Source organism: Eschrichtius robustus, chromosome 16 (genome assembly GCF_028021215.1).
Source record: "Eschrichtius robustus isolate mEscRob2 chromosome 16, mEscRob2.pri, whole genome shotgun sequence".
Classification (NCBI taxonomy): Eukaryota; Metazoa; Chordata; class Mammalia; order Artiodactyla; family Eschrichtiidae; genus Eschrichtius; species Eschrichtius robustus.
Genome location: NC_090839.1, coordinates 41,683,369 through 41,711,126, shown reverse-complemented (window position 1 = coordinate 41,711,126; position 27,758 = coordinate 41,683,369). Strand labels below are relative to the sequence as shown.

General features: G+C 37.5%; 1 protein-coding gene across 1 annotated transcript in view; it reads right to left on the bottom strand.

Moving 5' to 3' along the window:
- The window catches only part of SPTLC3 (serine palmitoyltransferase long chain base subunit 3), a 132,149-nt gene that overhangs the window by 66,318 nt on the left and 38,073 nt on the right, over positions 1 to 27,758 (bottom strand). Inside the window, exons 6-7 of the mRNA XM_068524204.1 lie at positions 7,910 to 8,034; positions 5,341 to 5,434 (exon numbers count right to left, since the gene is read on the bottom strand). Of these exons, the coding sequence (XP_068380305.1) occupies positions 5,341 to 5,434; positions 7,910 to 8,034 (219 nt within the window). The remainder of the gene's footprint in view (positions 1 to 5,340; positions 5,435 to 7,909; positions 8,035 to 27,758) is intronic.

Here is a 27,758-nt window from a genome sequence, read left to right as displayed (position 1 = left end):
AATCCCCATAAAGTTAACAGCTGATCTTTCAGCAGAAACTCTGCAAGCCAGAAGGGAGTGGCAGGACATATTTAAAGCGATGAAAGGGAAAAAGCTACAACCAAGATTACTCTATCCAGCAAAGATCTCTTTCAGATTTGATGGAGAATTTAAAACCTTTACAGACAAGCAAAAGCTAAGAGAATTCAGCATCACCAAACCAGCTTTACAACAAATGCTAAAGGAACTTCTCTAGGTAGGAAACACAAAAGAAGGGAAAGACCTACAATAACAAACCCAAAACAATTAAGAAAATGGTAATAGGAACATACATATTGATAATTACCTTAAATGTAAATGGAGTAAATGCTCCAACCAAAAGGCATAGACTGGCTGAAAGGATACAAAAACAAGACCCATATATATGCTGTCTACAAAAGACCCACTTCAGACCTAGGGAAACATACAGACTGAAAGTGAGGGGATGGAAAAAGATATTCCATGCAAATGGAAATCAAAAGAAAGCTGGAGTAGCAATTCTCATTTCAGACGAAATAGACTTTAAAACAAAGACTATTACAAGAGACAAAGAAGGACACTACATAATGATCAAGGGATCAATCCAAGAAGAAGATATAACAATTGTAAATATTTATGCACCTAACATAGGAGCACCTCAATACATAAGGCAAATGCTAACAGCCATAAAAGCGGAAATTGACATTGGTACAATCATACTAGGGGACTTTAACACCCAACTTTCACCAATAGACAGATCATCCAAAATGAAAATAAATAAGGAAACACAAGCTTTAAATGATACATTAAACAAGGTGGACTTAATTGATATTTATAGAACATTCCATCCAAAAACAACAGAATACACTTTCTTCTCAAGTGCTCAGGGAACATTCTCCAGGATAGATCATATCTTGGGTCACAAGTCAAGACTTGGTAAATTTAAGAAAATTGAAATCGTATAAAGTACCTTTTCTGACCACAATGCTATGAGACTAGGTATCAATTACAGGAAAAAATCTGTAAAAAATACAAACACATGGAGGCTAAACAATACACTACTTAATAACCAAGAGATCACTGAAGAAATCAAAGAGGAAATCAAAAAATACCTAGAAACAAATGACAATGAAAACACGATGACTCAAAATCTATGGGATACAGCAAAAGCAGTTCTAAGAGGTAAGTTTATAGCAATAAGATCCTGCCTTAAGAAATAAGAAACATCTCAAATAAACAACCTAACCTTACACCTAAAGCAATTAGAGAAAGAACAAAAAAACCCAAATTTAGTAGAAGGAAAGAAATCATAAAGATCAGATCAGAAATAAATGAAAAAGAAATGAAGGAAACAATAGCAAAGATCAATAAAACTAAAAGCTGGTTCTTTGAGAAGATAAACAAAATTGATAAACCATTACCAGACTCATCAAGAAAAAAAGGGAGAAGACTCAAATCAATAGAATTAGAAATGAAAAAGGTGAAGTAACAACTGACACTGCAGAAATACAAAGGATCATGAGAGATTACTAGAAGCAACTATATGCCAATAAAATGGACAACCTGGAAGGAATGGACAAACTCTTAGAAATGCACAACCTTCTAAGAGTGAACCAAGAAGAAAGAGAAAATATGAAGAGACCACTCACAAGCACTGAAATTGAAACTGTGATTCAAAATCTTCCAACAAACAAAAGCACAGGACCAGATGGCTTCACAGGCAAATTCTATCAAACATTTAGAGAAGAGCTAACATTTATCCTTCTCAAACTCTTCCAAAATATAGCAGAGGGAGGAACACTCCCAAACTCATTCTATGAGGCCACCATCACCCTGATACCAAAACCAGACAAAGATGTCACGAACAAAGGAAACTACAGACCAGTATCACTGATGAACATTGACGCAAAAATCCTCAACAAAATACTAGCAAACAGAATCCAACAGCACATTAAAAGGATCATACACCATGACCAAGTGGGGTTTATCCCAGGAATACAAGGATTCTTAAATATATGCAAATCAATCAATGTGATACACCATATTAACAAAATGAAGGAGAAAAACCATATGACCATTTCAATAGATGCAGAGAAAGTTTTCGACAAAATTCAACACCCATTTATAATAAAAACTCTCCAGAAAGTAGGGATAGAGGGAACTTACCTCAACATAATAAAGGCCATATATGACAAACCCACAGCCAACATCGTCCTCAATGGTGAAAAACTGAAACCATTTCCACTAAGATCAGGAACAAGACAAGGTTGCCCACTCTCACCACTATTATTCAACATAGTTTTGGAAGTTTTAGCCACAGCAATCAGAGAAGAAAAAGAAATAAAAGGAATCCAAACTAGAAAAGAAGAAGTAAAGCTGTCACTGTTTGCAGATGACATGATACTATACATGGAGAATCCTAAAGATGCTACCAGAAAACTACTAGAGCTAATCAATGAATTTAGTAAAGTAGCAGGATACAAAATTAATGCACAGAAATCTCTTGCATTCCTATACACTAATGATGAAAAATCTGAAAGTGAAATGAAGAAAACACTCCCATTTACCACTGCAACAAAAAGAATAAAATATCTAGGAATAAACCTACTTAAGGAGATGAAAGACCTGTATGCAGAAAATTATAAGACACTGATGAAAGAAATTAAAGATGATACAAATAGATGGAGAGATATACTATGTTCTTGGATTGAAAGAGTCAACATTGTGAAAATGACTCTACTGCCCAAAGCAATCTACAGATTCAATGCAATCCCTATCAAACTACCAATGGCATTTTTCACAGAACTAGAACAAAAAATTTCACAATTTGTATGGAAACACAGAAGACCCCGAATAGCCAAAGCAATCTTGAGCAAGAAAAATGGAGCTGGAAGAATCAGGCTCCATGACTTCAGACTATACTACAAAGCTACAGTAATCAAGACAGTATGGTACTGGCACAAAAACAGAAATATAGATCAATGGAACAGGATAGAAAGCCCATAGATAAACCCACCCACATATGGTCACCTTATCTTTGATAAAGGAGGCAAGAATATACAGTGGAGAAAAGACAGCCTCTTCAATAAGTTGTGCTGGGAAAACTGGACAGCTACATGTATAAGAATGAAATTAGAACACTCCCTAACACCATACACAAAAATAAACTTAAAATGGTTTAGAGACCTAAATGTAAGACCAGACACTATCAAACCCTTAGAGGAAAACATAGGCAGAACACTCTATGACATAAGTCACAGCAAGATTCTTTTTGACCCACCTCATAGAGAAATGGAAATAAAAACAAAAATAAACAAATGGGACCTAATGAAACTTAAAAGCTTTTGCACAGCAAAGGAAGGCATAAACAAGACAAAAAGACAACCCTCAGAATGGGAGAAAATATTTGCAAATGAAACAACTGATAAAGGATTAATCTCCAAAATTTACAAGCAGTTCATGCAGCTCAATATCAAAAAAACAAACAACCCAATCCAAAACTGGTCAGAAGACCTAAATAGACATTTCTCCTAAGAAGATATACAGATTGCCAACAAACACATGAAACAATGTTCAACATCATTAATCATTAGAGAAATGCAAATCAAAACTACAATGCGATATCATCTCACACTGGTCAGAATGACCATCACCAAAAAATCTACAGACAATAAATGCTGGAGAAGGTGTGGAGAAAAGGGAACCCTCATACACTGTTGGTGGGAATGTAAATTGATACAGCCACTATGGAGAACAGTATGGAGGTTCCTTAAAAAACTAAAAATAGAACTACCATACGACCCAGCAATCCCACTACTGGGCATTTACCCTGAGAAAACCATAATTCAAAAAGAGTCATGTACCACAATGTTCATTGCAGCTCTATTTACGGTAGCCAGGACATGGAAGCAACCTAAGTGTCCATTAACAGTTGAATGGATAAAGAAGATGTGGCACATATATACAATGGAATATTACTCAGCCATAAAAAGAAATGAAATTGAGTTATTTGTAGTGTGGTGGACGGACCTAGAGTCTGTCCTACAGAGTGAAGTAAGTCAGAAAGAGAAAAACTAATACGATATGCTAACACATATATATGGAATAAAAAAAAAAAAAAAAAAAAAGACGTGAAGAACCTAGGGGCAAGACGGGAATAAAGACGCAAACCTACTAGAGAATGGACTTGAGGACACTGGGAGGGGGAAGGGTAAGCTGGGACAAAGTGAGAGAGTGGCATGGACATATATACACTACCAAACGTAAAATAGATGGCTACTGGGAAGCAGCTGCATAGCACAGGGAGATCAGTCCGGTGCTTTGTGATCACCTAGAGGGGTGGGATAGGGAGGGTGGGTGGGAGGGAGATGCAAGAGGGAAGAGATATGGGAACATATGTATATGTATAACTGATTCACTTTGTTATAAAGCAGAAAGTAACACACCATTGTAAAACAATTATACTCCAATAAAGATGTTAAAAAAAAAAAAAGAAGATATGATTCACATACACAATGGAATACAACTCAGCCATAAAAAAGAATGAAATAATACCATTTGCAGCAATATGGATGCAACTAGAGATTATCATACTAAGTGAAGTAAGTCAAACAGAGAAAGACAAATACCGTATAATATCATTTATATGTGGAATCTAAAATATGACACAGATGAACCTATCTACAAAACAGAGACAGACTCACAGACATAGAGAACAGACTTGTGGCCCTCCAATGGGGAGGGGGAGTGGGGGAGGGGTGGACTGGGAGTTTGGGGTTAGTAGATGCAAACTATTATGTACAGAATGCATAAACAACAAGGTCCTACTGTACAGCACAGAGAACTACATTCAACATCTTGAGATAAACCATAATGGAAAAGAATATAAAAAAGAATGCATATATAAGTGAGTCACTTTGCTGTACAGCAGAAATTATCACAACACTGTAAATCAACTGTGCTTCAATGAAAAAATAAATTTAAAAAAAAACTTAAGTCTTTAAACTTTCTCAAGGCAGAGTTACAAAAGAGGAGGCATTATCACACTTCTGATAATTACGTGCAGTCTAAGAGCTCAGTCATGGCTTCAGAGGCCGTGCTGCAAGACCACTAATGACAGCGACACTAATGTGTTTGGGTTACACTTAGCAATCTGGGTGTTTAATGCAGTTCAACCATTTGTTCCAGGTCAGCAGAGGTTAACAAGCCAGTAGTGAGTATAAACATGACTGTGTTTCATTAGCTAAGCTCCCAGGTCGAAGAGCAAGGACTAAGCCCCATCAATAATCTTTACTTTTGTCTAGAAGCAAGAGGTACCTATTGGATAAAAACACTGATACTCACTGTTGTGTTTGAAGATCCTTATGGTTGCACCCGAGAGTCGGGCCCCAAGCACAAGAGATGCATGGTTTAACTCATCGCTTAAAATGAGGCATCCCTGGTAGAAAACAAGCACATGAAACATAGGCCAATAAATAAAATGAAGGGAAAACAACATGTGGGAACAGGGACTCACTTTAAGATCTATAACACAGATTTTCCAAAACCCTCTTTAATTTTAAAGGCCAAGAGTTTAAACTGGTGTCTACATGGATAAAATCCTCTAGAGCAATTTGCTGATGGAGTTGGGGATCTGTTAAGGGTTAACACATTTTTGAAACATTTGCATATAATTTTCAGCAGAGGAGGTCATCCAAGAGCTTGGTTAAGCACCGGGTAGAGTCTAAAGGATTGATGGTTGGCAGGAAAACTAATATGATTTTGGGTGGGTTGTGGATTTGCTGAGGCTTTTCAATCCCATGCTGGATTACTTGGAATGGTTTCGGGGCACTCCTACTGGAAGGCAGGGATAATTTCTGCAAAACATTTCAAGCTCTTGTTTTCTGATTCTCATTCCCTCCTATATTAACATCCACGTAGACAGAGGCATCACTGCTTTACAGTTAAAAACTTTGCATCTGGAAAAGTATGGATGGCAATTCAGTCTGAGGCAGGGAGAGAAGGTCACTCTAATTTACTGCTCATATAAATTACTGTTTGTAAAATTACTTTTCCTTACTAATTTAAAGATTTCTAAATTATGAAATTGCTCAAGCAGACTCAAAATGCAGAGACATGCAAAAAAATTAAAAATAAAGACCTTTTTTTAATGGCCACCCAGAATCTTAGAGTTCTCCCTTATATTTTAGAAATCTCACACATGATACATTTTTAAGTTTTTGAGGCCAAAGCCAGCAAAATTCTCACACCTCCATACCCCAGACATTGTGTGTGTATTTATAATTTTTTTTGGTGGACATTTGAGAGTTACTTGTAAACCTCATAATACCTCACCCTGAAATTCTTTAGCACGTGTCTACTAGGAAAAAGGACATTCTCCTACACGATCACAATGCAATTATCACACCTTTGAAATTAAACATTAATACAATGCTATCATCTAATATACAGTTCAAATTCAAATTTTTCCAACTGTCCTAAAAATGTTTTGATGCCTTTTACAGATGTTTCCTTTCCTTCTATTTTTTTCAATGCAGAATCCAATTAAAGATCATATACTACATTATATTAGTTGTCATGAGTCAGATTTTTAAAAACATAAATCTGATTATGGCACTTGCTTACTTAAAATGAACAAACCAACTCTTCATTTTTCTCCAGGAGAATTCCCAACACTCCAGCATGATTTACACTATAAGGCTCTTTACAATTTGGTAACTGCCTTCGCCTCTGGTATCTTCTTCATCCACTCTCCTGCGTTCTAATTCTTCCAAACCTCAGTGCTTCACACATGCTGCTCACTCTTCCTTGTCTTAAGAAAATAACTTACTTATCTAAACAGATAAGTAACAGATTCTGTTCTCATGTCACCTACTTTGCACAAGCATCTCAGCCTTTCTCGAGAAGAGTTAGGGGACAACTCTTTTGTCCTTCCTCATTTATGGGCACCCCTTTTCTGTGGTATTTATCCTATGTTATTTGGTGTGTTATTACCCCCATTAGAAACTATATGAATTTGCAGGGCAAAGGTCTTGTCCATCTCTGTATGCTCTGTAACTTGCCTCATATGAGAACACAGTAGATTCTCAATAAGCGACTTATTGAATGAATAAAGGGACAAATAACACAAGAAAAACGTTTTGTTAAAATAAATGCTTAATAAGCATTTGTTATGCTGAACATGGTGACTCGGGGGCCTAAAAATTTAATTGATTTTGCAAAACTATCACTGAAGAGGAAGTTTGGCTCCCATCTAGGGCTGCAGTTCTATAACCAGATATCATGATGAAGAGATTTGCTGGACTCAGCTGGTACTTAGACAGGCTGGGACCTGGGACCTGGGACCCTTTGCTGCAGTGCTTGCACCTGGACAAACCTCTTCACCTCCTTGTGCAACAAAATAGAAAGAAACTATATGGGACTAAAAATAACTGTGTACTTGTGCAGTTGGGGCAAATTATGGACAACAAGATACAAAAAGACCAAAAAACCCAACTGCCACTTCTGAAGAGCCGGAAGCAAAAGCAGGGTACTGCATATGCCTCTTGCACACAACACCACCAAAGCAGTGGTCAAACCACCTAAGCCACGCCTCTGGCCTTACCCTGGGACCTGCCCCTACCCTCACCCCATATGAGGAACTAGCTCGCCCCCCTCCTTGGGGGCAAGCTCCCCCGCTGCTGCAGCAGGGGCCCCAATAAAGCCTTGCCTGAATCTCTTGTCTGGCCTCTTATCAATTTCTATTGATTAAGGAGGCCAAGCATCCTGGTCGGTAACAGTACATGTATTCAAAAAGCTGAACATCCAAGCCCAAGAAAAGAAACTTCTCAGTCATATGTCTAACAAAGGACCTGCTCAGAGTTATGTCTTAGGAATAGCACAGCAGAAGACAATTATGTTAACAAATTCTCACCTTTCCAACGAGTGCAGGGATATTCATTGAGTTCGTTGCAAATCCCATCCCAAAGACCATAGCAGCTTCTACATTCAGGAACTTAGCCACAAGGTCCTCCAACTCTTTATGTTTATCCAAGGTTCCTGCTCATGAAATGATAGGATGGGTGAATCTCCTGTTCTCAACAAGTCCAAGATTGAAAACTCAAATTCCAATGCTTACCCATTACCAAAAGACACATACAAGAGTGCACATAGCAGGTCTATTTGCCATAGGCCGAATCTAGAAACAACCCGAATAACCACACACTGTAGAATGGATCAATACATATACAGTAGAATTCAACACAGCAGTGAGAAAAAACAAACTAATGTCCCACACAACAACACGGAAAATCTCACAAATATGTGGTCGAGAGAAAAAAGTCAGACATTTATACACTCATATTGTATGAATCCATTTATATGAAATTTACAAACAGACAAAACTAACCTGTAGTGTTAGAAGTCAGGAAAGTGGTTTCTTTTGTTGAGAGCACGGAGAGAACTTTGAGATGCTCTGTTTTGTTTCTAGATCTGGGTGCTGGTTACGTGGGTATGTTTGTTTTGTGAAAATCCATTTTATATTTATGATTGGTGCACTTTTCTATATATATACTTTATAATGCAATAACATTTATAAAAAATGTCACAGTTCCTCTTTCTTTCCACCTTACATCCCACGAATAATTAATTAAATTCTAACTCCTTCAGAGGGTTCCCGACACTCAAATGCAAACAGAGCTCATGACTTCCATACATGCATCGAGCTATAATTTGTTAAACCTTTGGAATGTGCTAGATTTCAAAGCCCACTATTTAGGTTATCTCATTTAATTTTAATGGCCCAATAATGCAGGTATTATTACTTTACAGATAAGAAAACTGAAGTGGGAAGAGGTCACAGATAAAAAGCAACAGAGATACTCAAGTCTAACTCCAAAGTTCATATTTTTACGACTCTACTACCTTTAAATGCTTACCCTCTGACCCCTTCTTATAAATAATGCCTCATACCTTACTGAGAGTAAATACTAATGCTTCCCATAGTCTTGTTTGCCATCACTCTAACTTCTAGATCTATACTGTCCAATATGGTAGCCACCAACTACATATGGTTAGTGCAATAGAGGAACTGAGTCTTAAATTTTATTTAATTTTAGTTATTTTTTTCCACTAAACACAACTTTACTGTTTTGGTAGGATTATTTCCCACTTATTTCACTTTAACCAGTGAAAATTTGGTGTCTGAATTGACATGTACTGTAAGGGTAAAATATCCACCATTTTTTGAAGAGAGTACAAAAACAATAAAAATAATATAGTATAGTTCATTAATATTTTACTTATTGATTACATGTTTAAATGACAATACTTGGGATATATTGGATCAAATAAAATGTATTATGAAATTGTTTACCTGATTTTTAAAAACTTTTTAAAACGTGGCTACTAGAAAATTTTAAATTACACGTGCCTTGCATTATATTTTTATTGGTCTAGATGATACACTTAACAGAATTGAAAAAATGTACAAGTGGACAGGAATTTGCATCCATCCGTATGCAGATTTAACTCAGATTTAAGTTACAGGAATGTTGTTAGCATATTCAGGACTATTATAAACAAGCTTCTATTAATCTAAAGATTAACATATATTACTAAAGAGTGTGATATCAGAATTTTATTTAAATTGGTAAATTAGCTTGCTTATTGAGCTAAAATGGTGAGGAGTTGAACTTTAGAAGGCATTGCATGGTGAGTTGAAGTTTTATTTTGCATTTAACATAAAAGAGAACATGAGATGGCCCATCTTTGCCCTTCCCCTCTCCTCACGCTGCTGGCTGGTGGCCTTTTTCTCAAATCAGAATACATTTACGCGCCAAACTGTCAGAAAACATAGTAAAACAAACATTCTAGCAGAGTCAATTGTACTCAAGATTTGGGGGTGGGGAATAGTTAGAAATTTAAATTGTAATTTAAAACTTTATTATCCAAGATACACTATAGTGTGAAAAGAGAAACTGAAATTTAAAGATAAAACGTGGGCACATAATCTTTTGTCCGATTTGTTTTTACCCAGCAGAGACTGCATTCCAAAGGGAACAGCTCCAAGAACAGGTAGTGAAAAGTCCACCGGCCTGGCCGTGAGGAGAGCTGGTTCTGACCCCAGCTCTTCCACTAAACAGCTGGGTGGCCTCTGGCTGCCCCTCCCGGCAGTTTCTGGAGAGATTGGGAGAGGTGTTGTTTTAGGCATCTTTGACCTTGGGAGTGGTCTTTCCTCCACCTAGAATGGTCTTCTGGCAGCTCCTAGTCACTCTTTGAGATCCACCTAACATGGCCTCTTTTCTCGGATGCAGTCTCAGCTTCCCCAGGCAAACTTGGTCATTTTCTCCTCTGAGATCGCATGAGCCTCATCACATAATGATTACAGCACTTAGTAAGTTTCACTGGGGATGTTCATGGGGCCATCTTCCTTATTACAGAAAGAGCCCTTGGAGTGCAGATACTGGGTGTGCAGATACTGGCACTCCTATTGCAGTACTGACACGTAGTAGGTGCTTGCTGAGTTGCATTCTGTCTTTTGATGGAGAAGGAGGCCAAGACTGAGGCTAGAGGAGGGGATGGCACAGGGAAAAAGGTCAAGAAGTCATGCGATGCCAGGGCAACAAGGCGACCAGGCAGTGAGCACCAGCTTGGAAACGCTGATACCTGAAGAAGGTCTCCAGCAAGGATGGAGGGTGCCCAAACTTTGTCAACGTGGTAACTTTCCCCATGAGGCTTTCCTGCTCAGATGTCAGGGGACAACTGTGTCCTGGCCCAGTCACCCAGAAGTGCATGAGTAGATGTTCACGCTGAATCTGCGTGAGGTCTTCCTCCGCCTACATCTTCCCCAAATCTGCCATAACAGTTACATCACTAAAAGTCCTTAGGATAATACAGGATGTCTTGTAAATGATTAAACAGCCAACCAACTAATGAGACATGGGTGTGTCTAAGAACAGCCTGAGAAATCCCCCTCTACAAGGTCTCTTTCATTATCTTGACTTAAAGAGAGGGAGAAGCAGGGAGGGGCATGGGGGGGGGCGGCGGTGGAGGGTGGAAGCAGGTGACCAGATTAGGTCTCCAGAAACCAGACTTCTTCTGGATTTCCAGTGGTCAGGTGGTTAGTAAAGTAATTTTCAAATATATCAGTTTCTACAAATGGATGTCTCACAGCTGGGTTACGAGTTGAGAGTGGTTTTGCATCTAGGGGCTTACCTTCAATTTGTAGAAAAGAATAGTTCCCACTCCCAAACCCCATGATCATGGAGTTTCTCTGTTTAGTGTTCATAGCTCAGATTTTATCAACAGATTTGAGAGATTCCCAGGATGGCTGGACATTTTCTACTCTAAGAAGCCATGCCTTGCAACGTTAGACTGGGCTGGTCTGGGATGGGGTGGGGTTTTTAAGGAAAAATAGATAATATGTCTCTTTCATATTAATGGACCACTGCTTTCTGCCTCCTGTTCCTTGAATTCAAGAAATAAAAATGTAGGAATTAACACAACATTGTAAATCAACTATACTTCAATAAAAAATATTAAAACTGAAAAAATATGTATAATTGAATCACTTTGCTGTACAGCAGAAATTAACACAACGTTGTAAATCAACTATACTTCAATAAAAAATATTAAAACTGGAGAAAAAAGAAATGAAAATGTAGGAGGACCTTGGGGAAACAAAACTGTCACTAGAAACGTAACTAGCTTGTTTCCACCAACATTCAAGCCATACCCTGATTGAATGGAGATGCCTGAGTCCTGTCAAGTTTGCCCTTGGTGGTCTGAGTACTTGAGGAATTCTAGAAATCATATTCAACATTTTGTTGCTGACATATAACTATGGGCCTTTTTTTTAAATCTCAAGAAAGCAGAGCTATAGTCTTAACTGAAGGTACAAATATATCCACAATAATCTTTATTTCTCTGTGACTTTTGTTTTTTTCTTTAGTCTCTGAAAGTCACATATAACCTGGTGAGAATGGATCTCCAAATTGCAGTGTTGTGCATATATTGACACTTGTTCTTATCCTGAAGGTTTATTTATCCAGTGGATACTGAAAATCTGCTTTGTGAATAAAAGAATAAATACAAGCTGGGTGTATCCTCTTGCCAGATCTCTCAGCAGTATTTTCACATGCCAAGCACAGGGTATGCCGCCATCAGTCAAATCTATAAAAATCAGACTCGGGAAAAAGTAGCAATATTATGTTTATGAACTCTACATTTCAGCTGATTTTTTAATGATATTGGCCTTCATATTGACACTGATTAATAGTAAAGAGTGTAGGTGTTATTAACAAGTCTGTTTCACAACCACCTATTCTTCCTGTGCAGCACACGTGAAGACTAATTTCCAAACTGTGACAGTAGTCTCTTTTCGCCCAGAATATCCTGTTTGTTGATTGTTCCTTAGATGTGACCTAGGAGTAGGTGGTCATTTATTGTGGCAACCTGCCAGCCATCTCATCTGGCTGTTCCTACTGTGCTATGGCTCTCAACCCACTTCTGAGCCACTTTGCTTGAACTGGTGATTCCTGCGTTAAAATCAGCATCAACTCTTCTGCCTAAAAGGAGTCCACCTTTCAGCTCTTCACCCAAAAGCACTTAGAACACCCTGCTCTTCTGCTTATTCCACTTGTGTCCAGTCTGGTAGGGGTTACAGAGCTACTAAGCCTCTTGAGTACCTTTGTTTTCCTGTGAAACATTCAGAGAAAAATCTTGAAGCCAGATGGGTTGTCTGAAATGGGTCTAGAACACACTGTCACACTGAGCAGAGGCCACCACTGCTGGGTCAAGAGACCACCCACCCTGATGAAGTTCAGTAAAACAGCAGAAACAATTTTTATCTACCCAACTTCCCAGGCCTTTATTTTTAGCAAACCACTTGCCATCTCTTGGCAGGTTAAAACGTTAATAGATAATTAGAATCCGATGCAAACAAAAACCTTGAGGCGTGGATATGTAATTATGATGAGCTTTCCTGTCACAAATCATCTTGATAAGAGAATTTTTAAGTGGACCAAGTGATGACCTCTACCTCACCTCTTACCACATACTCAATAGAGTCATGTTTCACCCTTCTTTTTTTTCTTTAACATTTTGTTTTGATGTAATTTTTGACCTACCGAAAAGTTGCAAGAATAGTACCAAGAATCCCCAAATGCTTTTCACCCGGATTCCCCATACGTTATCATTTTAGTACGTTTCTTTAAATATCATTCTCTCTCTCTCTCTATGTGTGTATATATATATACACATACACATGTGTGTGTATATATATACACACACGTATGTATATAATTATATATAATATATACAATTATATGAAATTTTTTGCTGAACTATTTAATAAATTGCGATCATGATGTCCCCTCTACTCTTAAATATTTCACTCTGTATTTCCTAAAAACAGGGCAGTCTCTTATGTAACGCCAGTACTATTATCATTGATATAATACTATTATCTACTGTACAGATCTAATTCACGTTTGATTCTCTCACTTTAAAAACCCACCTCTGAAAACAAAGATAGGAGAAGGAAGGGGAATGAAGCAACTTATAATGAGGGTCCACTTATGTATATGGTTATTTAATCATTACACCTCCACACACTCTATAAAATAGGCATCCTGGTCCTTATCAGTGAGCAAATAGATGCAGAAGTGATGCCACTTACCCAAAGGAGATAGAGCTAATAAGTGCAGGCCACCTACTTAACAACGTGACAACCTACGCTGCTGAAACATGTCAAGCTTTATCTCAATTAATTGTCATAAAATTTTTTGAAGTTGGTACTGCTGTTATCTCCTTTTATAGATAAGGACACCAAAGCCTGAGAGTTTAGTTCACTTGCCCAAGGTCATGCAGTTAGTAAGTCTAGAGCCAAGGTTCAGATTCAGCATGTGTGACTCTAGAGAGGTGACTCTTTCCCTTCCTCAGAACACTCTTTTGGGTTGGTTTTTTTTGGCTGCGTTGGGTCTTCATTGCTGCATGCTTCTCTAGTTGGGGCGAGTGGGGACTACTCTTCGTTGTGGTGCACAGGCTTCTCATTGCGGTGGCTTCTCTTGTTGCGGAGCGTGGGCTCTAGGGTGCGTGGGCTTCAGTTATTGGGCCGCGCCGCCTCAGTAGTTGTGGCTTGTGGGCTCTACTGCGCAGACTCAGTAGTTGTGGCGCATGGGCTTTGTTGCTCCATGGCATGTAGGATCTTCCCTGAGCAGGGATCGAACCTGTTTCTCCTGCATTGGCAGGCAGATTCTTAACCACTGCGCCATGAGGGAAGTCCCCCACTCTTTCGGTTTTACCCGAATCTGCGTTTTCTGAATTACAACTCTTAAGACACAAAATAAAACTCTTTGTTCTTGGCAGCCTTGATACTAATTATTGTTTGACATTACCAGTGGTTAAAGGATATACACAGGTACTGATATCTATGAAAGTTAATCTATATTCTTAGTATATTTGGATGTAACAGGATTTTTAGTCTAAATGAAGTAAAGGAGGGCTTCCCTGGTGGTGCAGTTGTTAAGAATCCACCTGCCAATGCAGGGAACACAGGTTCAAGCCCTGGTCCGGGAAGATCTCACATGCCGTGGAGCAACTAAGCCCGTGCACCACAACTACTGAGCCTGCACTCTAGATCCCACGAGCTGCAACTACTGAGCCTGTGTGCTGCAACTACTGAATCCCGTGTGCCTAGAGCCCGTGCTCCACAACAAGAGAAGCCACCACAATGTGAAGCCAGTGCACTGCAACAAAGAGGAGCCCCTTCTTGCCGCAACTAGAGAAAGCCCAGGTGCAACACCGAAGACCCAACACAGCCAAAAATAAATAAATAAATAAATTTATTTATTAAAAAAAAAAAATAAATACCTAAATTTATTTATTAAAAAAATAAATAAATACAAGATAAATAAATGAAGTAAAGGAGACTATAATTTGATGTACACTGATGTACACTGGATTTGGAAATGTGGACAATTGTTATTCAATCTAGGGGATTCTTCTTTCCAAGTTGCTGTGATGGCCAGTACTTACCTATATCAGCAAACTTTTTATAGAGAGGCAGAGAGAATATTTTGGCTTTGTGGATTGTGTGGTCTCTGTTGCAACTAGTCAACTCTGCCATTATAAACTGAAAGCAGCCACAGACAATACACAAAATACTGGGTGTGGCTGTGTGTCAATGAAACTTTATAGGTACTGAAATTGGAATTCAATATATTTCATGTCACAATATATTATTTTTATTTTTTCAGTCAATTAAAACTGTAAAAATGACTTGTAACTTGCAGGCAGTACCAAGACAGGGGCAGATGGATTAGTTTGGTAACCCCTGATGTAGCTGGTCTCTGATTTAACTTTGAACAGTATGGGGCAGTGCAAAGAGCTCGTCAGTGGGACTCAGGAGAACTGGTATCTAGTCTTCTCAGCCTACTGACTGCATGAACATTGATTGGCAAGTCATTAAAAATCTCTAGTCTTCATGTATCTTATGGTATTTTTCTAGGTGAAGGGAAGTGGTAGATGATCTACGTATTCTGAAATTCTGTGAGTTTCAATTTTTTCGATCATTCCAGGTGTTACCCTGATGGCAAGTATTATACTTATGTAAAATCACTGGCATATCTTGTTAAATTGTTATGCTTGCTTGGCTTTGTTGAACCTACAGGGCCAAATTCTTCACTTGCAGAAATATCTCTGCTAGTTGAAATTTGGCTGTGCTGTAATTTCTATCACTCTCAAGAGAAGGGCAATTACCTTGTCAGAATTATAACAGGTATCAGGAAATTGCCAAAAGGCTTCCAGAAACCAAGATATACTTTCATTTTCCTCCTCCCAAACTATTCCCCTGAGGGTCCACCTTCCTTTACAAATATTCTTAAAGGAAAATAAAAAGGCTTGAGAGAAATGCAATGAAATCTCATTGATCAGAATTTACAACAATTTAGTCTGAAAGGAGCTGGCACTGTCTATGAATAAAGGTTTTGCTGTGTAAATTAAGAAGGTAATACTAATTGAGATGGAGACCTTTATAGCCTATTTAACTGAATCCACTACTTTAAAGCATATTTATAGCATTGATTTGCATCAAATCCTGTTAATTAAAATTGCTTTTTTTAAAAAAGAAAGCAAGATCTCTACTTGGTAGCAATTTCTTAGAAACTTCTATTTCCATAGGAATTTAAAGCTGATACTTATTTGAAATATGTTTTAAGTTACACATTTTGCAAATTCAGGCTGGCCCCTTCTTCAATATTTAGGTCAGCAAGATTGCATATTCCTGGAATCTAGGTACAAAGGTTTGAGAAAGAAACCCAAGAAGAGCCTAAGTACTCTGAATGAAACAATAGCAGAGAACTTGTCAGGTAGAGAAAGAGGGAGACACAACTGTCTAACGGCTAAGAGCAATGTTCACAAACTGAGAAATAGAAATTTCAGGAAATTTTTACATAACTAACGTGAAAATCACATTCGAAACCTGAGAATGGAAAATAATATCCTATTATATCCAGTTTCATTGATTCCTAAGTCGATGTGTTCTTTCTGATGTTTTTAAGATGAAAATATTTCAAGCCTACTTCTTGAAATTGCAACTATAATTTGAAAGAAGGTTCTCAACTAGGCAGTTTTTAGGTAGACGTACTACTCAGGTTTTCCTGATGTAATGAATCAAGCACAAGGCTTTCCTTCTCAAAGGAAAAATGTCTCCACATAGAAATGATCTTTCATTGGCACAGAATTAGTCTTCTGGCATTCCATGAGTTTGTTTTCTTAGAAGTGAACTTCTGACTAACAGTTGCTAGGTGAAACTCTGGCATCACTTATACAGCATATAGATTTAGATAATGTAATGTTACTACACATCCACTTTTAACCATCCAGTGCTTAGGGAAAGAAAGACCAAGAAGCTACACTTCCTTGTTGACCAAAAGCAGAGAAGAGGGGAGAAAGTGAAGGAAGAAATTTCTACATATTGAGGTATAGGGAAACCATTCTGGCTTATACATGATTTAACAAACTTTATGCTAACTAGAACAATATGTCTATGGCCTGTCAAACATGCATTGTACATCTGATTTAACCATTTAGAAAAGAATGCATTAAAAAAAAAAAACAAAATGGAGTAATTGTAGTTCAGGCATCTAAAATGGAGCCAGGCAGCCATTGTGGATGTGGTTTCAGACATGTTCTTGCATCACTGAGACTTGAATTTTCTGAACTTTGTCAAACTCAAGGACACCACCAACCGTCCTCAAAACAATATCAGCTAAGAGCTGCCAACTGCAAACTTACGGTCTCACGGTCTGCCCTTGTAACTATGCAACCATTTCAGACCTCAATCAATCCTTACTTAAAAACACGCTTACCTCTTGCCAGTTCTAGTTATAGTTCTTGATAAAAAACTCATGTAACTAACTGGAATCTTGCAATTTTTGCCTTTATAAGCCTCCCGCATTTCATAGACTGGCGGGATACAATTCTAGTGCTTCTTGAATTTGTGTCTCCCAGGCTGGCTATAGTCCTCAATTTGGCTGGAATAAAACTCTTTTCTACTCCTGCTATAGATTGTTTATTGATTCTTTCCATCAACAAACAGAAACAAAAGCTTCTCTCTAGTTTGCCTGAGTTTATCCTTTCCTAAATTTGGAAATCTGGACCAGCAATGTGTGTCAGAATAGACTCAGAGATAAAAATCAAATTGCTTCAATGATTTCTGGGTGTATCTTACCTACTTTCCAGTTTTTATTTATAGGCTCCATCCCCCAGGTATATGTGGTATTCATTCCACACAAGGTGAAAGACCATTGCATTTTGGAAACATTTTGACAATTTGGTCAAGAAAGTCAGCCGTGCTACATAGTTTCCAGTGGTTCCCAAAGTGTGGTCCCCAGAGCAGCAGCATCAATATCACCTTGGAACCTGTTAGAAATGCAAAATCTCGGGTCCTATTCCATACTGACTGCATCAGGAACTCTGTAGGTGGGGCCAACAATCTGTGTTTTTCCAAGCAGTGCAGGTGATTCTAATGTGAGCTAAAGTTTGAAAACCACTGGTTGATGGTAAAAAATCCACATAACCTGCAGCAGAAACCCTCCAGTACACTGAAAAAATCTGGTCAGTCTGAATCAGTGGTAATGTCTTAGAAGTACTATAACTATTTTCATAAGACTGTGCCTTCATCTTAGGCTCCTGGTGACTTTTAAGCAAATAATTAAACCAAAAAATGTGAGGTCATTGTGGAAAAAATAGAAAATACTACACAATAAAATATAACCATCTTTATCAATACAGATATTCATGTAAAATATATTTTAAAAAGTGGACTCATAATATACATACTGTTCTTGTTTTAGTCTCTTAACAATGTATTTTCTTTTTTTATTGAAGTATAGTTGATTTATAATGTTGTGTTAATTTCTGCTGTACAGCAAAATGATTCAGTTATACATATATATACATTCTTTTTCATATTCTTTTCCATTATGGTTTATCACAGGCTATTGAATATAGTTCCCTGTGCTATACAGTAAGACCCTATTGTTTATCCATTCTATATATAATAGTTTGCATCTGCTAATCCCAAACTCCCACTCCTTCCCTCCCTCCCCTCCCCTCCCCCTTGGCAACCACAAGTCTGTTCTCTATGTCTGTGAGTCTGTTTCTGTTTCGTATATAAGTTCATTAACAATGTATTTTCCATTTTACAGAAGAGAAAATTGAAGACTAGGAAGGTGTATATAATAGTTTATCTCAGGCCCTAGCTAGTTAAAAGTAAGGACTAGGATTTGAATCCCAGCAGCCTCATCCCAGAGCCTTTGCTCTAAATCGTGGTGCTGAGCAACTACATTATAACTTTGTATGGCTAAATAATATTATGTTAAACAGATCTACCAAGTATATTCAATCACTTTCCTTGCTGGAAACGCCTCATTTCCCCAATTTTTCTATTATCAAATACAATGCAATGATTATTCTCGATCATACATCATTGAATACTTACTCAAAATTTTCAAAGCAAAATTTCTCAAAATAGAGTTGCTGAGTTAAATGGTTTGCAGTTGATACATTTTCAAATTGCCCTGCAATTTACTCTGTCAGTAGTATAAAAGGGTGCCCTTTTCTTCACTCCTTTGAAACTTTGGGATATTATTTTCTGTCTTTTGCCAATTAGGTGAAAAATGGTAACTCTGTGTCTTAATAATTTTTTGATTATTTAAGGGGCAGAGTATTTTCCACAAGCTCGTTGCCCATTTATATTTATTTATCTTTCTTAATTGTCCATTTATGTACTGGATCTACTTTTAAAAGTGAAATTTTCATTTAAACTAGAATATACATAGAAAATGGGAAACAAATTGTACATATGGAGCTCTATGAAGTTTCATAAAGTGAACTCGCATAACTGTATCAAGGTTAAAAAAAACAATATGAACAGCTTCCAGGAAGTCCCTTTTTGCCCTCTTTGTCACCATCCACCTCCCCCAAAGGTAAAGTATGCATTCTAAACAGGGGTGAGATTGCTCTCAAAGAGGTGAAAATTGGTTTTTGGAGGGGGAATATCTTACTCTATTTATGTGTAAAGCAGAGATATCCATGTACTACATAAACAAATATATAGTGTATCTGTGGTATTAAAGTATCATGAGAGGAAGTGATAATGAAAAAAAAAAAAGGTTGAGGGACATCACACTATCCCACTCTGTAGTTTTGCCTGTTTTGAACTTTGTCAAAATCTTGGCCCACTTCTTAAACTGGGATGTTCTTTTCCTTTTGATTTGTAAGCGTCTTTACACGTTAAGAATATTAACATTTTGTTAAATATATGTGAATAATTTTTTCTAATTTTGTTCTTTGACTTTTAACTTTGTTGACATTGTTGTTGGTTTTTGTTTGTTTGTTTTGTTTTGTACAGCAGTTTAAATTTTTCATTTTGTTGGATCTTTTCCCTCCATGTTTCTGGGAGAGCTTTCTCTGGTTCCCTGGAGTGTGAGTACACAGTAGACTACTGTCTGAATCAGGCTTGTGAAATCTGAAGGGCAAACAGCTGTGGCTGCTGGTTGGGTTGGGAACAAGCTGTCTCTCCTAACAGGGAGAGTGCCTGTTTTCCATGGACCTGAGTGGCCTGTGTTGCATGGAGTGAGCCTGGGCATCATTTAAAATGCATCCCTGCCATGTAAGAGGGCATCTTGCCAGGTGAGGTGAGTTTTGCTGGAAAGACTGGAGGTCATTATGGGTTGTAGAATGGAGGGGTGATCAGAAGTGACAAGCTAGAGAAGAGGCTGCTGTGGTCTGAATGTTTGTGTCCCCCCAAAATCATATATTGAAAACCTAATGTCCTAAATGATGGCATTTGGAGGTGCGGTTTTTGGGAGGTGATTAGGTCTTGAGGATGGAGCCCTCATAAATAGGATTAGTGCCCTTACAAAAGAGGCCCAAAGAGCTAGCCCATCCCTTCTGCCATGTGAGGACACATACAAGGAGATGTCTGTAACACAGAAGAGGGCTTGCTTGACCATGCTAGCTCCCTGATCTTGGACTTTCAGCCTCCAGAAAGGTGAGGAATACACTTCTGTTGTTTATAAGCCACTCAGTCTGTGGTATTTTGTTATATCAGCCCAAATGGACTAAGACACAAGCATTGCTCACATCAAGGGAGCTGCAGTCTGACATTTCTAACAAGGCCCTTACCAAGGAACACACACAAGTGCCTCTTGTATTTGAATTGTCTGAGTAGTTTTATTCTGTTCATTTGTTCATTCATTCATCCATTTAGTCATTCACTCAGTTTCAATTTTATTTATATAGTTATTTCTGCTGGTGATTGCTTTTGTTTTTGCATTGAAATTGCAAATGCATTTGCAATTTACCTAAGTGTAACTTACCTAGATACAATGCGTGAGATAGGAATCTGGCTTATTTCCTTATATGATCAGCCAGTTATCACAAAACTAATTATGATATAATTGATCCTTTTCTAGCTGATTTGAAATGTTGTTCTTTTTATATACAGATGAGTGGACCAAACTGTGTTTGTCTCTAGACTTTCGGTTGAGACCCCCCACCACCCATCTTGTCTATTAATGTCACTGGATTGTGTTCAATTTACATATTCATTTTAAGGAAGATTTGATAGAATTGTAATACTGAGACATTCCCTTCTAGGATATTGGTGTCTCTGTTTCTTTCAAGTATTATTTTAGGTCTTTTATAAAAATCTTACAGTTTTCTTCAAATAGGTTCTAAACATTTTCAAAATAAGCTTATTCCCTAAGTCTGTGCCATTTTCCCTCATATTTACTAATAATATTATTTTCCCTAGTATGTCCTCTTATTGATTGTTGATTATAGACTTTCTGAATTTTAAAAATTGGTGTTTTTTTAAATAAAAATTTATTTATTTATTTATTTATTTATTTATTTATTTATTTATTTATTTATTTATTTTTGGCTGTGTTGGGTCTTCGTTTCTGTACAAGGGCTTTCTCCAGCTGTGGCAAGCGGGGACCACTCTTCATCGCGGTGCGCGGGCCTCTCACTGTCGCGGCCTCTCCCGTTGCGGAGCACAGGCTCCAGACGTGCAGGCTCAGTAGCTGTGGCTCACGGGCCTAGTTGCTCCGCAGCATGTGGGGTCTTCCCAGACCAGGGCTCGAACCCGTGTTCCCTGCATTGGCAGGCAGATTCTCAACCACTGCGCCACCAGGGAAGCCCAAAATTGGTGTTTTTTGAGTGTAGCTCTTTATTGAATTCTTTATTAAATGTTTATTATTTCTAATAAATTCTTGATAGTTTAATATGTAAAATGGAAGAAAGTGGACTAAAACTCTGTCTCTCCTGCTCAGCAGCCCCTCATCTCTACAGTGGCCTCAAGAACAGCCCCTCCTGAGCATCACTTTACTCCTCACAGATCATGGCTTAAAGAATAGAGAAAGGAACAACCAGATCGTCTACAAATAATGGTTAGTTCACCTCTTCTTTTATTGCACATATATTTCTTATTTTGTCACATGGTAGTTATTCAATAAATATTTATTGATGTAAGGAGTAAAAAATAAATGAATAATTATATTGCCTAGTACTTCCAAAGGTTATTAAAATGGTGGTAAAAACACATCTTCATCTTTTCCCTGACTCAAAGTGAGAGCTTCTAGTAACTAGAAGTTTCATCACAAAGTGTAGTACAAGTCTCATTGTTTGAAGTAGATATTTTTTATTCCATTCAAGAATCTCCTATTTTTATTCTATTAAAAGTTTTATAAGGAATGGATACTGAATTTTATAAATGTTTTAGTGACATCTATCAAGATACTCATATGTTTTCCTTCTTGGATCTTTCAAGGTTACAAATTTTCTTATTGAACTCACTATCCTTATAGTCCTTGCATAGAACTACTTGATCATGGTATCATGTTATTTGACTATTCTGTTGAATTTGCAATGTCAATTTCTTGTATAATTTTTTCCCAAGTAATATTGCCTTATAATTTTCCTTTTATTAAATGCTCATTTGTCAAATTTTGGGATCAGGGTTATGCTAGCTTAGTGGTTGTCAACTCTGGCTGGTCATCAGAATCACCTGTAGTGACTTATTAAAATTTAGGTGCCTCAGCCCAATAGAAATTACTCTTCTCTAATTTATAAGTTCCTGTTTATATCTTTAATAGTGCAATACTTTTGCTTTCCTTTTATTCCTTACTCTATTGGTGGTTAGTTTACTAGCTTCGATCTTACTTCTTTAGTAAAGTACGAATACACATTTTCCTCTGAGTACACAACTAGTTGGATCCTATGGTGTTCTCATAATTGTTAGTTTCTAAGCATGATGTAACTGTAACTTCATTTCCCTGTTGATTCAAGAGTTACTTATGAGAGAGCTTTAAAAGTTTCAAGTGATTTTTAAAAAGGGTTCATTTCTAAGTTTGGTATTAATTTTTAGCTTTATTTCACAGTGGTCTAAGAACGTGACCTATGTAGATTTCACTTTTTGGAATTCAATGAGGTTTTCTTTGTGCATAATATATAGTAAATTTATATGAAAATTCAATAAATATTTAAAAAGATATCATCTACTGGTAATATGTTTCAAGGTTCAGCATTCAATATATAAATATTAAACTAAACTCAACAATTACATTGTTAATGTCTTCTGTGTCTTTATTTGCTTATTTTTTTGTCTTCTTCATTTTTCAAGGACTGGGAGGAACTCTAGGGTTTCCTATCACTATTTCATTTTTTATTTTTCTCACTTTTGCTTTTAATCAAGTATGTTAAGTTGACCCATATGATTTTTGAAGCCTCCCATAATTCATTGTCCTACTAATTTCCAGTTTGCATAGAAAAATAAAGAGCCATATATGTCTCTGCTGTGTTACTTAATGCACAGAGGCTCTAGGAGTTGCATCAATCTTCATTATGGGCTCTCCACATAATTTTTATAAGGTGAATCTCTCCTTATGTTTAATAATTCATACATTAAGCTTAACTTCTGCTTTCTTTTCTGTTTGCATTTGCACCACACCTTTAGGTTGTTTGTTTATTTATCTTTAAAGTTTCAGTTTATTCTTTACTTGAAGCTTAATTCATATGAAGGAAGAACAAGCAATTCTGCATTGACTTTGCATTAGGGGTGGCTGCAGGAATGTCTTCCATTGTTAAATCAATATATTCAAACAAACACCTTCCACATACAGCAAAATTAAATAGTTCTTTCCAGTAATGAAATTCAAAGATAATATATAGAAATATCTTGCATAAGGAAGTTTTACTGATTGTTTTTTTCATTTTATTTACTTATTTATTTAGGCCATGCTGAGCAGCTTGTGGGATCTTAGTTCCCTGACCAGGGATCAAACTCAGGTCCTGGCAATGAAAGCACTGAGTCCTAACCACTGGACCACCAGGGAATTCCTGAAGATACTACTGATTGTTTGATGTTACTACTCAGACATTATGAACAATTTTTACACAATTCTCAATCCTAGTGCTAAAATCTAAACATCCATGTAGTTTTAGAATCTGTTTCTAAACAAATTATAGTGGTTATTCTAGTGTTTTTCAGCTAAGACAGTTAATCTACAGACTTTGCAGCTAAAATTTTGAAGGCAAGCCAGCTTAAAGAGTACCAGTCTCAACACTTGATAGGTTGTTCACTCCAGAGGTCCCTAATTCACAATGTAATGTCACACACACCTAAACTCAAAAATTTCTAATCTTTCACAACACATTAACAACATTATTAAAAAAACAAAACAAAACTAGGTTGTAATTACCAAAGATGTCACATAAGGCATGCAGTTTCAAGGAGACAGCCCAGATCAGGGAGCATTCTAACCAAAACCAACACGAGTATAGAAGATAGGAATTTAAAATGTGTCAGATATTTAAAATGCTTGATGATGACTCCGATTTGCCATTTCACTCTGTCTCATATTTAGGATGTATGAAAAGCACAATCATCCCACCCATATCAGCATGTGAAATGTTAAATCCACCCACAAGAGGGTCAAAGCCTCCCCTAATTCCATATTATGCTATCTTTTAGTTGTACAGAAAAATAAGCAGCACATCATTTTACATCTTAAAATATCACTTAAAATTCTGTACATATCTGTCTGGAAATGTGTCATTTCCAGCTCTATTTTGGGCCTAGTTTTAACATTTGCAGGTGTAGATTTGGCAAACGACCTTACTCTTGGGCACTTTTTGCTGCTCCTTCCACTGACTTGACCTCCCTCTTGGGCACTGAGGGTATTTTATTGTTGGTTGCAACGGGGAGGTGGAACCAGGTGCCTGGCTGGGACCTATCTTTCCACTTTTCATCCTTTGGAATAACTTTAATTTAGTTGTATTTGTTTTTGATTACAGCACATAATTGAGTTTAGTTTTTGGCCAAATCTCAGTCCTTTGCTTCTAGTAGGCAAATATGTTCTAGTTATATATTTTTGGTAAAAATAAATTATGTGATCTTTTATCCTTTTACTATATTTTATTTTTATTTATTTATTTTTTACTTGTTACTTTTTGTTTTTGGCCATGCTGTGTGGCATGTGGGATCTTAGTTCTCTGACCAGGGATCGAACCCTCGCCCCCTGCATCGGAAGTGCGGAGTCTTAACCACTGGACCGCCAGGGAAGTCCCTTTTACTATATTTTATGTGTTTCCTCTTGATTTCTTTTTCATTGAATTTTCCGATTTTGGAATATGATTTCTGTGTTCTTTTCCCCCTGGAACATTGGAAACTACTTTTAAAAGCTCTAGGAAGTATTTTAAGTGATTAAACGTCCCTAACCTTTTGCTTTGGGTTCCTCAAGAAGTTATTTTGGTTACTAAAAATTCTTAAGCCTCTATATTACCAAAGTTTCACTGTTAGTCCATTGACCCTGTTAAATATTTTCTTAAGACTATGTAGTATACATTTTCCAAAAGTTACTTGTATATCTTGAAGTAAATGGCATTCAAAACTATACAGCAGAAACTAACACACCATTGTAAAGCAATTATACTCCAATAAAGATGTTAAAAAGAAAACAACTATATTACCAATTCTTGACTGCTATGCTCAGGTTACTATTTATCTTGCAGAAGACTTTCAGATGTGCCCTGTTTATTAATTTATTTTTGGACTGCTTATATTCTTGTTTTCAGTTCTTCTATTTGCCTAAAATTACTGTGGGTGGTTTTTATCTTGCTGTCTGTTTCCTTGGAAGCTGTTAAAATCTTCCTAGAGCTTGAGCTGGAGAGCTCAATGAAGCAAGTAAATATTAAAAGCCCAGTGATTCAGAAGGATGAGTAGGTGGAGAAAGCACATAGGCTGTAGGCAGTCCAAACAGGAATCTTCATCTCTGCTTGGCTTCTTTGGGTTTGTTGAGTCTGCAGAATCAGGGACCCTTATTCCATATCTATCTTTACTGGAAGCAAACCATCGCCTGTGTCAGGCTGCCTCTCTTTAGTTTCTGGTGCTGTGATTGGAGACTGTTCTATCTCAGTGTGTTGGGGGTCCTCATCTTCAGGACTGTGTTTCCTGATGAACAACCCTTGTATTTGGTGTCACCAGCACCAGAGGCAACATCCCCAAAGGTTGCTGCCTCCGTGTCTCTTTTGACGGGTGTATCCTTCCAGTCTCGGTCCCACCTCCAAGTGGGGTCCTGTGGGTGACCCAGCTCTTCTAAAGGAGTAGAACCTTTCTTCCACTCCCTGCTTATTTCTCCAGCCCTCATGCGTCAAAATAAAGATACCATGTCTTTCCTAAGAAATCTGGGCAACTACTTATACACTCTGGAGTTTTAGTTAAGTATTTACTGGCTATGTGGATAAGAAGGTGATTTTGTTCAATCTGAATGGCTATTTATTGCACAGGTCTGAATAATTACATGTTTTTAAAGGCCTTCTGCCAAGGGGTTATCTGAGAGAGGCATGCAGCTCATTTTTCATGAATGGTAAATCCATTTTTAGCAGATTTACCTCTGATTCTTAGTCCTGAAACTGACCTAGTGAGCCCTGCATGTATCCTGGTTGGGAAACTGCTTAATAGGAAAGCTGAGCAACCCCGGGAGTTAGGATGGGTCATTGGCCACCATGGGCACATCACTGAGTCACTGTGGTCCTCAGTTTCCTCCTCTGGAAGATGGGAATAACACCACCTGTGCTGCCCCGCACAGCATGGGGCTTTGTGAGGAACACATGAGATAATATAGGAGAAGACAGTGGGCCAGAAAGAGCGAAGCAGGCCACAGGAACAAGCTTGCTCTGCTCATCCTCCCGGAAGTGAGGGGAGCAGAAGTTTCCTTCTCAAAGATCTTACTCCTCTAAGAGAAAAATGTTTCAGCTAAAAAAGAAATAAATATCAAATTACCAATGACATTTTTTACAGAGCTAGAACAAATCATCTTAAAATTTGTATGGAGACACAAAAGACCCCGAATAGCCAAAGCAGTCTTGAGGGGAAAAAATGGAGCTGGAGGAATCAGACTCCCTGACTTCAGACTCTACTACAAAGCTACAGTAATCAAGACAATATGGTACTGGCACAAAAACGGAAACATAGATCAATGGAACAAGATAGAAAGCCCAGAGATAAACCCACGCACCTATGGTCAACTAATCTATGACAAAGGAGGCAAAGATATACAATGGAGAAAAGACAGTCTCTTCAATAAGTGGTGCTGGGAAAACTGGACAGCTACATGTAAAAGAATGAAATTAGAATACTCCCTAACACCATACACAAAAATAAACTCAAAATGGATTAGAGACCTAAATGTAAGACTGGACACTATAAAACTCTTAGAGGAAAACATAGGAAGAACACTCTTTGACATAAATCACAGCAAGATCTTTTTTGATCCACCTCCTAGAGTAATGGGAATAAAAACAAAAATAAACAAATGGGACCTAATGAAAGCTTTTGCACAGCAAAGGAAACCATAAACAAGATGAAAAGACAACCCTCAGAATGGGAGAAAATATTTGCAAACGAATCAACAGACAAAGGATTAATCTCCAAAATATATAAACAGCTCATTCAGCTCAATATTAAAGAAACAAACACCCCAATCCAAAAATGGGCAGAAGACCTAAATAGACATTTCTCCAAAGAAGACATACAGATGGCCACGAAGCACATGAAAAGATGCTCAGCATCACTAATTATTAGAGAAATGCAAATCAAAACTACAATGAGGTATCACCTCACACCAGTTAGAATGAGCATCATTAGAAAATCTACAAACAACAAATGCTGGAGAGGGTATGGAGAAAAGGGAACCCTCTTACACTGTTGGTGG